Consider the following 15,478-nt stretch of genomic DNA (forward strand, 5'->3'; position numbering starts at 1 on the left):
TTATAATATTATATGATAAATATTTTTAAATTCAAGAACACGTCTTATCTGTGAATCTAGGAAATCATGAAAAAAAATACAATCTCTAATTTTATTGAATTTGAATTTTCCAAATTTAGATTTTCAATATTTATGAATTGAAGAAAAGTTTTGGCAGAAAAAATCTTTCAAGCTTCTGTTGAAATCCATAAGAATGAGTATTTTCAAAATTCAAGCAATTTTATTTTTGTGATTTTTAAAACAACCAAAATCTTTATAGGCTTATTGAAAAAGAATGTACTTTGTAATTGAGTTTCTCCATGACATAACAGAATTGAGCTTTCCAATTTAAGTTCTTACGGAAAAAAATGCATTTGCAAAAAGTCTTGATCAAGATTTTTCTTTGCCTTAAATCAGCCTCCCGTGTCCATTGCTACAACAATACAGTATTGTGTATTTTCTGTATAGCAGACACAACCTTCTATAACCTTTCATGCAATATACCAGCACCACCCATAATATTAATATATGTATCATTCTGTGAGATGTTATTTTCATTCAACACAACAACCAGACTACAATGATACTATACAATGTGATTTTTTTTTTACCTACTTCCCATATTAAGGTGATTTTATGAGTGTTGAATAAGTGTAGAAATCCAGTTTGGTATTTCATTCCACATTAGGTTTCCTCTCCTAATAAAATAAATACAATTTTTTTAAATTAATGTAAATCAGAAAAGAGTTGTTGTAGGATATAGGATACTATTTAAAAAAGCAGTATTACATTTTCCTTTTTCTCTTTGCTCTTCATAGACCAAATCATTATTCAGTGCTTCACCTTTCTCCAAAAAGCTTACGTCAATCGACTATGATGTGGAAATAAGCATGCCGGAGTGCTTTACAGTTCCAAAGAACATTTCTCTACCAGTGACAGGAAAAAGTCGAGTTAAGGGCTCTCCAATGGGAGTATCTGATGCAGCGGATATCCTAGGTGAATACTTTATAGATGTAAATCATTTGTATATAATTTTTTCAATGATGCATTCTCCATGTAAGCTTTCTATGACATTAACATTTTGTTTCATAATGTCATACCTTAATGGTATAATCCATATAATAGATGTCCATTAATACTGTTCATACTGCATAAAGAAACAACAAATCATACTGTGCCCTTTCTGTCAACGTCTTCAAAGACAGGAAATACTCTAATGGATCAAATGGGTTGTACTGTATGTATATTGCTTAAATGTTGAACAAGCTCATGTTACTTTAGAAATGCCAATGTTCACTATTCTTGCTGAATTCTGCATAACATTGTCAGACATAGCTTATCAGATTTGCATTTGTTGGTTCTGTTGCCCTTTAAGAGCAAACAGATTCCTTTCCTGGCAGACTTCTGGTAGACTACCTGTGCTTAGGTAGAAGTAATCTTAACATGTGGTAGCTGCAGGGTTTTAAGCAACAACTACTTTATTAAAAATGATGTCAAAAGGTAGCTGCATCAAACCTTAGCAAAAACTCATATAAGGTCTCATTTTCTAAAACTAAAACATGTATATTGTTTAACAAAACAATTCTTCATTTTTGTTCCTCAGCATTCTGATAATAGATCACATGACTACATAATTAAAATAGTATGCAGTTATTAATACTTCAGCTACATTATAATGTAAAATTTAAATAAAAGAACATACACCTCCAACATGTGGTGGGTTAACCTCCGGCACCAAGATGGGAGACTAATCACTACTCTTACTTATTAAAAGTAGAAAATATTGTAGTTAAATAAGTAGTTAAAATATGTTTTTATATGTATTATATATATTGCCTAAACACTTAATAAATCAATACATAAGAATACTTTGTGAGGAACACACGGCTAGAAGACACGCTTTTCCCATAGCACAACCTTAAAACATGCTACGTTGTTGATAGGCTTTCCCTTGTTGGCAATGTAGCACATGTCGTTGTCAGGCAAAGAGATAAAAGGGTAGTTCACTTTTAAAGGAGATGTAAACCCCACACCCAAAAATTTAATCAGTGAACAGCCTCCTTGAAATCTTTCAATAGCTGCCACTCTGGTTGTCCAGAGGTAATAGTTAGGCTGCAGTGTCCCCTCTATCACTTAGATTTCCTTCTCCTTCTCTAAACCACTCAGCCCCTTCCCTCTGGATTTTGCTTTGGCTGTCGGCTCCTGGGCATGCTCAGTTCTTCCCAGCTCAGATTACTAAACACGTCCTCTAGTCTAGCAGCCAATGTAGAGATGGCATTGCTGGTTCCCATAGAAACTCAGCTCTAGCTGTCTGCTTCAATTTTTTTCTCCTAACCTCCTCTCCTGAGCTCAGCTCAAACAAAGCAAAACTTTTATCAGAGACAGTTGTGCCTGTGTGAGCTGCATTCTTGATGGAATGTATGCCGAATAAGGGTCTGTGTGTGTGTATGCTGTTTGCAGATTTAAATGTATCTGATTATGTATCAGAGTAAAAATGGCCACCAGGTGAAAGCTGCTATTTGCTTTAGGAAAATGTGATGGTGCTAGCAAGAGGAGGGGATATATGCAGTACAAATGATGCCATTTGGGTGGGGGGACCTGCCCAACTGATATACATTGTAGGTAAATGCAGGCTTTACATGTCCTTTAGGTTACATTTTGGTATGTTTAGAGTGTCTTGTTTATTTTAATTGGTACTCATTTTTATTATATATATCATTTTGAATTACTTGCCTCTCTTCTGCCTTTTTCCAATTTTATTACTTATCTTTTTGTTTGGGCTCTTATTCATCTTCCAGTCTTTCAAAGTACTACCTGGTTGCTAGGGTGAACTGGAGATTCCAAACTGGAAAGCTGCTAAAAAAAAGCCAAATAATTTGGAAACCACAAAAAATTAAAATTGCCCCTAAACATCAACCCTGAAAAACATCTGTAATTTAAGACAACTTTAAGAAACCCTCCTAGATATGTTTGAATAGAGAAATAGAACATGTATTTTGCCAGTCATTGTTAGAAATAGGCTTAATTACAGATAAGCTATGGCATTAAAGCAAAGTATCCCTGTATTAAATCAACCTCACACAAAATTCCTAACTTATTTGGTGTGTTTTTGTATGGGGCTATTCAATACTGCCTGTATAATGGCTTCTAATTATAAATCACTGTTTTGTTGCTGGATGACTTGTTGTTAGTTTAAAGCTGACTTTACTAATTTGACAACTATTAGTCTCTTGAGAATGCGTGACCAAAATGATTTTTATTAGATCAGAAGCTGACACGTTTAGTTACCTAAAACTGAGCTTTAAACAAAACTCAATAAGATGTTATCCCATGCATTTAATTATCTGACTTCACAGAGAATCAACCTTAATTATTTATCTCGAAACAATTGCCTTAAAGAATATGGTACAAAAAGCCAAATTAAGAATCATGTTTATAGTTTCAGCATGCAGTAATACCCCCAAAAATTTGATTTCTTGTATTTTGTCTGACTAATAAATAACTCAGCCTTTCTGAGAGAACATTGTCTCAGAGTCTTGTTTTGTGACAAGGCATGTTGGGTTAGAAAAAATACCAATATTGAAGTCAAAACCTCGATAGGGAGAATAACAGTGCAACATGCCTGTTCCTTGCCCACACAAACATGACTGTATGTACTTTGTATTGCTGTAGACTTTAATTAGTGAATTTGTTAGGTTAAGAGTGCAGAAGCAAATTATACAGGTATCAGGTTGCTGACTTATGAAGGAAGATAATAATTATGTGCTGGAGTTCAACAAGCAAATCTCAAGAGACAATAATCAACATTGACAGTGTTCAGCATCACAAATGTGCTAAGCCTTTCTGTTCCATGTGAGAACAAGATGCTGGCAAGTGAATAGGTTTTCTTGTATCCATGCAAAATTTTGAGCTAGATGTGATGATTTCCATTTGCATAATAACACACATTCTGTTTTTTTTTATCAGTTTCATGTTATATTTGCTATATACCTTCATTTTTGAAATAGAGATTTGACAATAAATGCATAATATATAATGTAGCAGGGAAAATGTGTCTTTTTTCATAGATTTATGTTGAAATTCTACCCACTGCTCACCTCTGCCTCAGACCATGGCTAACTATTTATTTTAATCTTTTCATCTAAATACAGAAAACAGCATTTTACTTCCACTGCAGTTTAAACCCAATGGACATGGCCGCTATCTTTGCCAGATTTTGCTAAGATCTTCTCACGATGTGCGTGTATACATGATTGAATGTGTAGTCAACCCAACCAGGACAGAAAGAGAACTTGAATTTATTACTCCTGCATGTGAAGCAGTAATTCAAGACATTCCTATAGTAAGTGCTGGGCACAGCTGTCCAAAGCAGAGACTTTTTTCTAAATGTGCCCTTTTCAGGGGATTTTTTATGACTCCCAGCCTGTCCATGAGTTCTCTATGTCTTCAATTAACTATATACTTAATTTTTAAAATGTAATAATTTCAATGTATCCAGCAAATGTGTAATATATTAAATTATCAGTTTGTTAAATGAAAAAGTGGTATAGCTCCAGCATATTTGTTTCTATTAGCTTCAACTTATTTATTATCATGTCCTCCAAATCTTGCTTTGACTTTGAACCTAGTTATATTACAGTACATCTTTGTTCTTTTGGTTTTAATAAAGCTTTAAGCTCTTCAGAGGGCTGTCTTGCAACTCACCAAAGTTAATGGCTGGGAAGTATTTGTATACTTGGCTATTATTAAAGATGTCTAAAATCTCCTAAATACACCAGTTGTCAGTGATGTCTTATATATAAGGGTTTGTGAATTGCTTTGTGAGATTTAGTGCTGATGGTTGAAAGTGACCTTTTGCATAAGGTCCATATTTTTCATTCTTATGAACTGATTATCATATTAAGGATTTTAAAGCTCTGGTATGATGTGCAAGCATGTTCATAGTTTTATGTTCAATTTCTAGTTTCTTAGTAGATAATGAAAATTATGTTTCCTTGTACCACAGCAAAATTCGAGTAAGCAAGACTGGAAAATGCAAGCTGTATTGGAAGGGGACTACTTTTATGGGCCACCATTCTTATTTATACCTGCAGGAGAAACAGCTCAGTACTCTCTGATGTTTAAGCCAATTTCACAGTGTTTAAGTTTTGTAAGTATGCTATAAACAAATCTGATTTATATGATACTAAATCAGTGGACCAAACCGTATACTATATCCTTAAAGGAGCACACATAAGCAAAAGAAATCTGTATAAATGTTTATGCCTGTTTATGCCTGTTTTAGAGACAGAAAAGAAGTACTGTCATGTACAGTATTCAGTGTGTTTGGAATTATGCTCTTGTTTTTAATTTGTGTTTGGCATTCTATGCTTAGGTTTTTGCATTAGTCATATTTAAAGATTATACGTTTACTATTCAAATTTTAAGCATGTCATACAACTGAATGGCTAAGAGTGGAAATGAAAGGCAGAGGGATCTTTAAAAATAAATCCTGAATGTTAAGAAAAATTTTGTAAATTTTATTTGAAGTCATGCTCCTAGGAAAATGTCAGTAAATTGCTAATATTGGTAACTTGACAGCTCTGTAAAAAAACATCTTAAAGTGTGGCTTAATTTCCTCTTATCTGAAGGGCTGCCTTGAAAAGAAGGTACTGGTTAATAAAGCATCAGAATTGTATGGTCCCCTTATATACTAATTCATAGTAATGATATCTACCTGATCTAATGATATCTAGCCTGCAGCTATTTGCACAATGCCCCACGTACAATTTGCACAATGTACGTATTTTGCACAACGTACGTATTTGCACAATGCCCCATTTGTGCTGCTGTGTCTGGTGGCCTCCAACCAAGTTGTAGCTCCAGGCTTCCCTGCATCAATAAGTGCAGCACGCTTGCATCTAAAGTAGTGCAACCCCTTTGAAATAACATAGCAAATTATTTGTTTTCAAAATATGTTTTCATTTGGCTAGGAAATATCATCATCCCAATGGACATGTTTACAGCCTCATAGAATAGCTATTTTTAATTTTTAACAGGGTAGACTACTGCTTCAAAATGAAACAGATGGAACTGAACATATATTTGGCCTTCGAGGCACTGGACAAGAATCTCTTGCATTAGACCATATCATAATAAATTGCCAAGTAAGGCAAATCGCACAGAAGGTTCTTCTGGTACCTAATTACACAAACAGCATATTGACATTCAAAGTGAGTATTATCCATTGTGCCTTTTGAATATAAATTGTCTTTTGTGTATGGCTATCCAAAAGAAAAGTTGGTTGTTGTATATCTTTAACTCCTGCTTCACTTGCAGGGCCTGTCTTTTGCCAACTAAACGTATTGGGCCCCACTGTGTGAGACACATCTGATGGCTTATTAGAGTATACTAGCTTTCATACTAATGATATATACAAGTTATTGTTGCGCAAACACAGTTTCTGCCTATTCAGTTACAGTATTTATGGATGGGCTTTACTGCGCATACTGCGGAGTAAATCTGAAAGTATTAAAATGCCCATAAGGTTTATACAGTATATTAATGATGGCAATGGGTAGTACAGAACATTTAGTGGATAGCTTTGATCGTACAGCAAAAAGAGGCAACACAGAGTTGTGAATAATGGGAAGCTAAATGAGAATTATTTAGAGTGTAAAAGGGTAGAAAGAGAGATATTATTGATCTGTAGGGCCAAAAGATGATGTATGGGCCAATGATATTGAGATGCTGTAGGATTTGCACCCTTATAGTAGAAAAGTTATTTAGTGTGGGTTACTACTACCTCAACCAAAAGATGAGAACAGCCAGCCACAGCATTATCTAGGAAAATTATAAACACTTTGCCTTTCCCTTTAGGAACATTCATTACTGCCAAATCAACATTTAAACAATGTAAATGTTACAGGTGATGCAATCTGTTGAATCCAGATTTTTTGCAAAATCCACCAAGAGCTTGTAAACATTTTATAAGGTTTCTGTAATTAGTTTTAAAAAAGATACTTTTCTATTTTACAGGTGGCATCAGATATTTCTATTATTGGTGGAGCCCAAACCATAACTGTTAAACCTGGCACATCAGCTCCCTATACACTGGATGTATCTCCATGGAAACGTGGTTCATTCAAAGGTATTAAGCAAAGAAACAACAAATGTATTGCACTGCATTAGAGCTTATTTATATCCTGTGACTACTTAAAGCTGTAATAAAGTAGGACACTTTTCAAGCTGTAAATTGCAAAAGCAATGGACCTTTATTATAGCTTGTTGCACATATGTTTTTATGTGCAGCATTAAATATGCATTGCCATGTCTATGTACATTAACATTGTAAGAGTATGAAATAAAGTGTAATGAAGTGTAGCAGCATGCCGGATTCATTTATTACTGACTAGATTCCACACTTGCTCAGCATTTGCGACAACACAGTCATTGCAGCCATGATGTGCATGTGAGATTATATTTTTAACATTCACATGAACTAAATAAATTGTACATTCAATATTAAGGGGCAGATTTATACAAATGTGAGATTAGATTTCACCACAGAATAATTCACCCACTTTCTGTTCATTCCTATTGGATTTTTTAGAGTATTTTTTTAGTATTTATCAATAGGTGAAAGTCAGAGTTCACTATTTGATAAATAGTCTTTTAAAAATCCCATAGAAATTAATAGGAAGTGAATTGAAGGTGAGCCCTAATCTCACATTTTGAGAAATCTGACCCATAATCTTATATAGTTAGCCTTTCTAGAGATCAAATTATGGATGATCCAAAATTATTACTGTTGTGGCTTTTTGAATGAAACTGACTAGTGATATAGGCCATCTTAATTACATATCATTTGCATTGGCTCTATGAACTTAGCATGCAAGTAAATGTAATGAAGAAATGTACCACTTCCTTGGACAATGTTAAGCTTTTTCTGTGTATCTGTTTGCCTGTGGAAAACTGATTTTTATAGAAGAATGGGTGAAAACAATATAAACTTTGTGTATTTAGTATTTAAATGCACTCTCTGCACTTGCAGCCCCTTCTCACCCCTGTACAAATAAAATAAAGTATGCATATGGATTGAGAGGGTAGGCGGCATCAGGAAGGCCGTCTCAGGGCAGCATGGGAGCAGATTTGCTTCTGATTTTATGTGGAAAATTGTGCTTTTTAAACGAAAGCAATATAATGAGTACATATGCATAAAAATAAAATAGAAACAAGGTTCCCTCAGGTCTGAAAAGCTTTGGAATTGGCTTAACACAAACAGGTTAAGTGTAATTGTTGTACAGTGTTAATGTACTGTATGTACATTATGAAGTGTATGGAAATGCAGGATATTACAGGAGGCTTATCAGTTTCTCTTTGCTCAGTATTTTCTAGTCTCTCTTTGTAGCAAACATTTAATGATATATGTTGAAGGAAATAAGCTCTTTCACTTAAAATCCATATATTATTTGTGTAATAATTGAGCCTTGATATTCATTGTATCACCTTTTTTTTTTTTTGATACTATATAATCCTGTGCACCTGAAAGGCTAGATAACAGCGGCCCTACCACATCTCATAGCAGATTTTATATCTGATAATCACCTTTGCGAATTTTAATGGGGATTTGAGCAATGACACACATCTTTCTATTTTTTTCCTTTTTTAATGATTAGCAATAAAGGTTAAGTTTTATCATTTCAGTTTAATGGACTATTTGATCTACCTGATACTAATTGGGTTAATGGTGCAGTAATTTGAAGTCTTGATCAGGACCACCTGTGTGGTGTTTCCTCTTCCGTCTTTTATTATTATTTGTGTAATAGCTGGCTGTTTCATATCCCCCTTTCATTATGTCTGGATACATGCCAGCTCCTTTTCTGGGGATCTTTTAAAGGGACAGTGTAAATGACATCGGTATTTTTGTTTTAGTGGTCAAAAACACGGATTGTAAATTCCATTATTCTAGGACTGCAATGGGTGACATCTTATCCCTTGAACTTCCCTTTAAATAAAACAGGGATTGTTTGTCCATATATTGCAATATATTCAAGCTGACCAACTGCGTCATAGTCACCCCCAGTCTGGCCGGTCCTACACTCACTTTCATATGTATCATCAAAATTCTTATGCTTCATTATACAATAAGGAATCAGATGAAAGTGAATGTAGTACTTGCCAGACCAGGGTTGACTTTGATGCTGTTGGCCAGCTTGAATATATTGCAATATATGGACGAACAATCCCTGTTTTGTTTAAAGGAGAGGGCATTTTTAGTAGCTTAATGTATATTGATAAAGGGTGAAAGCAGAGAACCTCTTGTTCTCTGGTCTGCATAACTAGTTCAATGGTAGCATGTTGCAGTGTAACAGTAATGCATTCAGTAGCAAGGGGCCTTTAACAAAAAAAAGGAATTTTAAGGGGTAACTGTACTAAGGGATTTTATTTTAAGTTATATCTGAAATTAAAACTTTCACTTAAGCATTTTTTATTAGAAATGTTTTTTTCTCTAAAGATATGTTTTTTATGTAGCTACTGTATAATATGGTTCAGTGCACAGAAGCATTCATACTAATGATTCTTTTTTTATTTTTGTTGTAGTCTTCAATACATAATTCTTTCATACAGCAATATGGTATCCCATTATGCCTCCCTAGTTTATAAGCTCGCAAAAGTGAATTACCATGTTACTAAAGCAATTTCCTTAATTACCATGGATCTGCTTTAGAAATAATGTATTTTTCAAGTGACACATTTTTTGTTACTTTCTAGTGCTAAGGCATTCTAAGTTGGAAATTTTAATTCTTGTAGAACATCTTGTGATTTCTGGCAGCTTTTTACCGTGCTATTAAATTAGAGCACCGACACCTGCATATCATGTGTAATTTTCCTGTGTGTTAGTTCACGGTTAATGTGCCATTAATCCAGCAGTCTTTCTAAAACGAATGTAAAGCATCTGGTACCTTCATTTCTTAGGAGTAATTTCATTTGTTGCGGACATTGGAGAAGAACAAAACTTTCAACATGGCATCTTATCAGAGTGTGCAGATGATGAACAATTTATACAGAGATTGGAAACAGGCGCTGCCAAAACAACAAATAATGGTAGGTGAAACAGAGGTTATCTGTACATTTACCTTTAAATTGGTGTCTTCGAGCGTATTCATTGCAGAACCTCAACATGTGTAATATTTTCACTAGATCATAAGTAGCCAAATACTGGTGTAGTATACTATATCAATTAGATCAATTAATGGAAAACTCATGTTTTGCCTCTTTTAATAAGTCATATACATATATGATATCTAAGGTGCATAAAAAGTGGATAAATTAGCAACAGCTCTTTCCAAAACAATCATGTCTCTGCTCAGGTAATCTAATTATCATACCATGCAAGGACCAAACCTGGAGTAGCTTTGATTTCCCTATTTAGCTCACATAAAAACAGTGATTATGTGATACCTATTCAATTTAGCAGTGATAAAGTACATAGAGAAGGGGGGAGGAGAAGTATCTGAAGTCTGGTCCAGCCAGCAAGGGCATCCATATTGCTGAAAAGGTAAGAGACTAGGCTGGCATAATATTGGTCAGGTGGCAACACTAGTTCCTGGCAATGAAAATATTTTCTGGAATGCAAGAGATATCCATGTTGGGATTCTGCTGGGTATTTGCTTTGAGGTCCTTTCTAAGCCCAAAGTGGCAATATGCTGTATGATACTCACTGGTATCTGAATGATTGACCTAAGGGCTAAATGGACAGATACCTTACAAGTGGCCATACTTGTATATCACAACTGCAAGAAGCCAAGAGGAGCCGTGGCTTCTGTTTAATTCTGTATTTGCCAATGTACAGTACATGAACTTTACCATTGTACATTGGTGAATTAAATTTTTAAACATTAAATCATCTGCAAAATGACAGGATTGCAGGATGATCTGTTGAAGTTCCAACCAGAACATGCATGTTCAGATGGTCAAGCAATGTGGTCAGATTTAGCTATGGCATGTGTGGCCAGCTTAACGTCATTGCTAGGTTCTTCCAATGCATTAAATTCACATTTTATTTTCTCTAACTGTTAAAAAGCTGTTTTTGGATGTACATCCACTTTAATTTTAAAATCTTTGGTGTAGCCTTTTTATATAATTGACATAATATAATACTGAGCATCAGTGAATCAGTTGTGGTAGTCATGTTGTATTTTCTCATGCTTTATTATTGTATTGCCATATTGATTATACTTCATCTTGAAATGCAGCAGCTGCATCAGCTACGCCTATAATGTTGTATTATGATGAATATTCTGGGAAACTGTACGCTATAGGACATTTAATATGATCCCAGGCAGAATTGCAAGACCATGCTCCAAAGTGCTCATGCAGAGGTCTCTGTGCTCTGAAATGGAGCACAGACACCTGTAGTAGACTTTTTAGTCCCAAAGTCAGGGTACAAACGGTGCTTTGCACCCTGCCTTCAATGTCATAAACTAGCCCTAAAATGTTTATCGCATTCTAAACAATTTTTATTCCAAATATTTTTTTCATGGCACTTATGGACAGAATATTTAGTTTTTATATCCTTCTGCTAACACTTTATAGTAACTGTTAGCTATTTTCCAATAGTTTTTATCCTGTGAAAGCTTTTATATCAAGACCCAGATGGGATCACTTGACATTCCATTAACAATTTATCTGTGCTCTTCTGGCTACAATAGCAACATTTTATGCATGAATTATGTCTCATTCAAGTCAACTAAAGACATTCTCGATACTCTATACATCTCTTCATCTCACTTATCTGTCCAAAAGTTAATCTCTTTACTCAGATGCAAGCTGTATGTGCAGTCAGCACCCGCAGCTAGATTAAGTGGTACTTTCCTAAACAAAGTTAGTTATTACTGGTCTTTTCCTGATGACATCATATCTGGGGACAAGGCCAGAACTCAGTAGAGGAAAAACTATGTATCCGTGTTCTGCATAGACTGCCAAAGAGAGATTTAATATTAATCTCAATTTAGGGGCAGATTTACTAAAAGTTTTCACTTTTTTTCTGTTTAAAAATTCAAATAAACTCATTTTCATGAATGTGGGGCATTTACTAAAAAGTCTCTACTCTTTTGAGAATTGTTGCACAAAAAAAACAGCGTAAAAAATCCGAAAACCTCTAAAGTTTCAAAGCAAAAAAGGACCCTCCAGGCATGGGAAAGGACATCTGCCATTGATTTCTAAATCATCTCAACAAGTTTTAGCGGGTGATTTGACAGATATTTAGTAGTTTTGTAGCATAGTAAATCTTGAGTCTTAAGTCAAGACTTTTTTTTGCTGACTCTGAATCAGAAAAAAAAATAAAACTGTTAGTAAATGGCGCCCTTTGTGTTATATAAAAAAGTATAGCTTTCCATGTCTATGGGGTTCATTAGCTGACTGCCTTCACAGGGCCGGTGTAACAATACCTGGTGGTCTAGTGGGGCGGCGGGGACGCCCACCGTCATCATCTAGGCGCGCACGCACCTCACTCTGCCCCTTATGCGCATGTGCGCTCTTGATGCGTGCGCATACGCACTCGCGTTTGTCGCCGGTGCGTGCGTGACGCCATTTCGGCGCGAAATTCAAATATTTAAAGCGCTCACTGTACTGTATTCGTTTCCCAACGTAGGTTTTCCTTGGTGACTTCCTGGGTGCGATTATCTGCTGTTCTTCTGTGTTCCTGACCTTGCCTGTATCTGACTTCTCTCGCTTGCTGCCTGTATTGACCTTTTGCCCGTTCTTGAACTTCCTTGTCTGCTGCCTGAACCGACCTTTGCCTGCCTGACTATTCTCTTGGATTCTTATTCTGTGCTGCGCTGCCTGACTGTTGCTGACCCCGGCCTGTGCTTGCTCAGAACTCTCTCCTTGGGTCTCTCACAATAAGACCTGGCGGCATCCGAGTAGCGAAGGGCTCCTCCCGACGTGAAAGGCGGTTGTTATAGGCGGAAGCGTGAGCCGAGACTGGACCCTTAGAGCCTGTTCTGAGTTTTAGGTCGTGACAGCCGGATTTCAGAATAGGGCGCCCCCGAGGCTGTCCCTTTTCGACCTCCCTCCCCCTCGAACCCCCCCCCCGTGCGCCACTTAACTTTCATATGGAGCAGTGGGGAGAGGATGTGCTAAAGTTTCTGTGTGTCCCCACCATTGCTCCGTATGTGAGCAAAATTTCAGTGCGGCTGGGTGGCATGTGGTCCCTAAATGTGTTCCTTTAACATTAATGCAGTGGCAGTATCATTATTTTATCATTTTAATGACCCTTTCTTGCTAAATTCAACTTGGAAACAATTTGACTTGAGAAACGTTTATTTTATTTTTTTATTAATTATTTTAATTTATTTTTGTGTATTTCAAATTTGTGTTTCCAAATATTATGCCATCACTTTTATGCATTAAAGCTGTATACTACAACTTGTGGCACTTGATGAACAGCAGGGATTTCCTTGTTAAACACCTCGCAATAATGAGGTACTACATGTGTAGGATTTGACACTATGCTAAGGTTACCAGATTTCCAATGTGAAATTTGGGGACAGGAAGGGGCTGCAGTGTACACAGTGCACCATGCAACAATTTTTATATGCCATGCCCACTTTTGGACATTCCCCTATTGCTGTGCACCCACTTAACATCACGGTCACATATTTTAATCTTAATATATTTCCCTAGAAAGTCTCCAAGATCATTATATGCATATTCCTTCAGAAAGCTGTCAAGGTTTGGAGGTTATAGGAGGAGGGAAGGGAGTCAGGTGACAGAAGATCACTCCCTCCTTCCTCCAGTTCTGGAACACTGATTAGCTGAGGGGTGGAACTGTTGCCACGGGGACAGCCGGGGACTTCACAGCAGTGATGCTTGTTAAGGTCAGTTTTCCAGAGGGACAGGGCATCTTATACAAGGTCAGTTCCCCTGAAATGGGGACTGATGGAAACCTTACATTATGCAATTTAGTACAGCTGGGCATGCTAAGACTGTCTGTTTTAAATATGCCTCCACACTGAACACAGTCAGATTAAAGGCAGTAGTACAGTTTACATGTTTTTTTCTTATTTCAGGTCTCACCCCTTCTCTTACTCCCACTGGCCTATCATGTTGGATGGCAATATACTTTATGTTGGGCTCCAATAGAACACTTTAGTAACTCCTTAAACAAGGGTTGCTTATAAAATTATTTGCTGGCATGTTTTCTATACCATTGGAGCTATTTAATATGCATTTTCATAAGTATCTCTATTTAAAGTTAACATTAAGCCTATTAATGTTTTCAATACATGAATACAGTAGCTATTGGAAAAATCAAAGGTCTGAATGCATTTAATTAACAATGGTATCTGCCCTGCACATCTATTAACAATGTGTGTTAGGGTTGTGATTTTATGTCGATTTATGTTCATTTTTTTTCTGCAAGCTCACATCTATCCTAAGTTGTGCTTGGTTATGGTTAGGAAAAAATTGTTTATTGCAGAAGCAATGACGACATGGTATTAGACTAAAACATGTATTTACAAAGGCAAATCCCTCACTTGAACATGCCAGCCTCTTAAGTCAGCTACTTGACATAAGCTCTGTTCTGCATTCAGAAGGTAATAGTATGCTGTCTGTTGGACACAATTTACAGTGCTTAAAGTCTTTATATGGTGATGATTCTTTTCTAGCTGGAAACTATCAGAAAATGTAACCAGTCATGTCATTGTTCTATAATGTTCCAATTTTCTTTGGCTTGTTTTGTTTGTTTTTAATAATGTATCACTGGCATAAATATATTCTATGTGCGTTCAGATTTTTCTGGGGGGCAATGCTATCTAAGTTAAATGACTGCTCCAAGCTGCTCAACAGATTAGATTTCTTTTTTTCTAATTACTTGTCCCTATTTTCCCTTCCTTTAATTAGCTGTTAACCTGCTGCACAGATGCTCTTTAGTGATCTGCCTGTGGTTAGCTCTGTGATTCAGTTTTTTATATTAAAAGTTGACTGTTTAGTGTCGACATTTCCTGTAATGAAGCAATTCCATTCTGCAATGCAATCTAGTCCAATAGCAATACAATATATACAATGAAGTGCAGGCACTGGGCTATGATGGAAAATTACGTTGAGTCATTATGCTAGTAAATAGAGTTATTATGCTAGTAAACTTTGGTACCTTGTTTTCCCTTATCTCATTAGGAAGTCTAGGAAGACATCCTATAATAACTTCCTATAATGCCCAAAAGTTTCATCCTAAAAACAGCAAATCCAGATTATAGATGTGAATATTGTACATATATCCAGTCTTTGGCTTGCTGGGTGCTTTCATATACATCACATACCTTAACAATGTGTAATGATTTCTTCTATGCCAAGTACAGAAAGTGAATCCCCTTTTATTGTGGGTTCTTTATTGTTCTGGCCACTTCTTGAATTTCTACAAACCTTCTTGTCTGTCTTTGCACGTGTTTAAAGGAGACATATAGGTTAAAAACCCCTCTAATCTTGTAGGCAATAATATATGGTGCTGGTTTTT

The 15,478-nt window shown here is 35.9% G+C and overlaps 1 protein-coding gene across 2 annotated transcripts in view; it reads left to right on the plus strand.

Moving 5' to 3' along the window:
- Positions 1-15,478, plus strand: part of cfap47 (chromosome X open reading frame 22) — a 214,872-nt gene that overhangs the window by 119,919 nt on the left and 79,475 nt on the right. For both annotated transcript variants that reach the window (XM_012957626.2, XM_012957627.2), the window contains exons 46-51: positions 798-975; positions 4,131-4,321; positions 4,985-5,128; positions 6,018-6,191; positions 6,997-7,108; positions 9,937-10,065. In XM_012957626.2, the coding sequence (XP_012813080.2) occupies positions 798-975; positions 4,131-4,321; positions 4,985-5,128; positions 6,018-6,191; positions 6,997-7,108; positions 9,937-10,065 (928 nt within the window). The remainder of the gene's footprint in view (positions 1-797; positions 976-4,130; positions 4,322-4,984; positions 5,129-6,017; positions 6,192-6,996; positions 7,109-9,936; positions 10,066-15,478) is intronic.

This window comes from Xenopus tropicalis, chromosome 2, assembly GCF_000004195.4.
Source record: "Xenopus tropicalis strain Nigerian chromosome 2, UCB_Xtro_10.0, whole genome shotgun sequence".
Lineage (NCBI taxonomy): Eukaryota > Metazoa > Chordata > Amphibia > Anura > Pipidae > Xenopus > Xenopus tropicalis.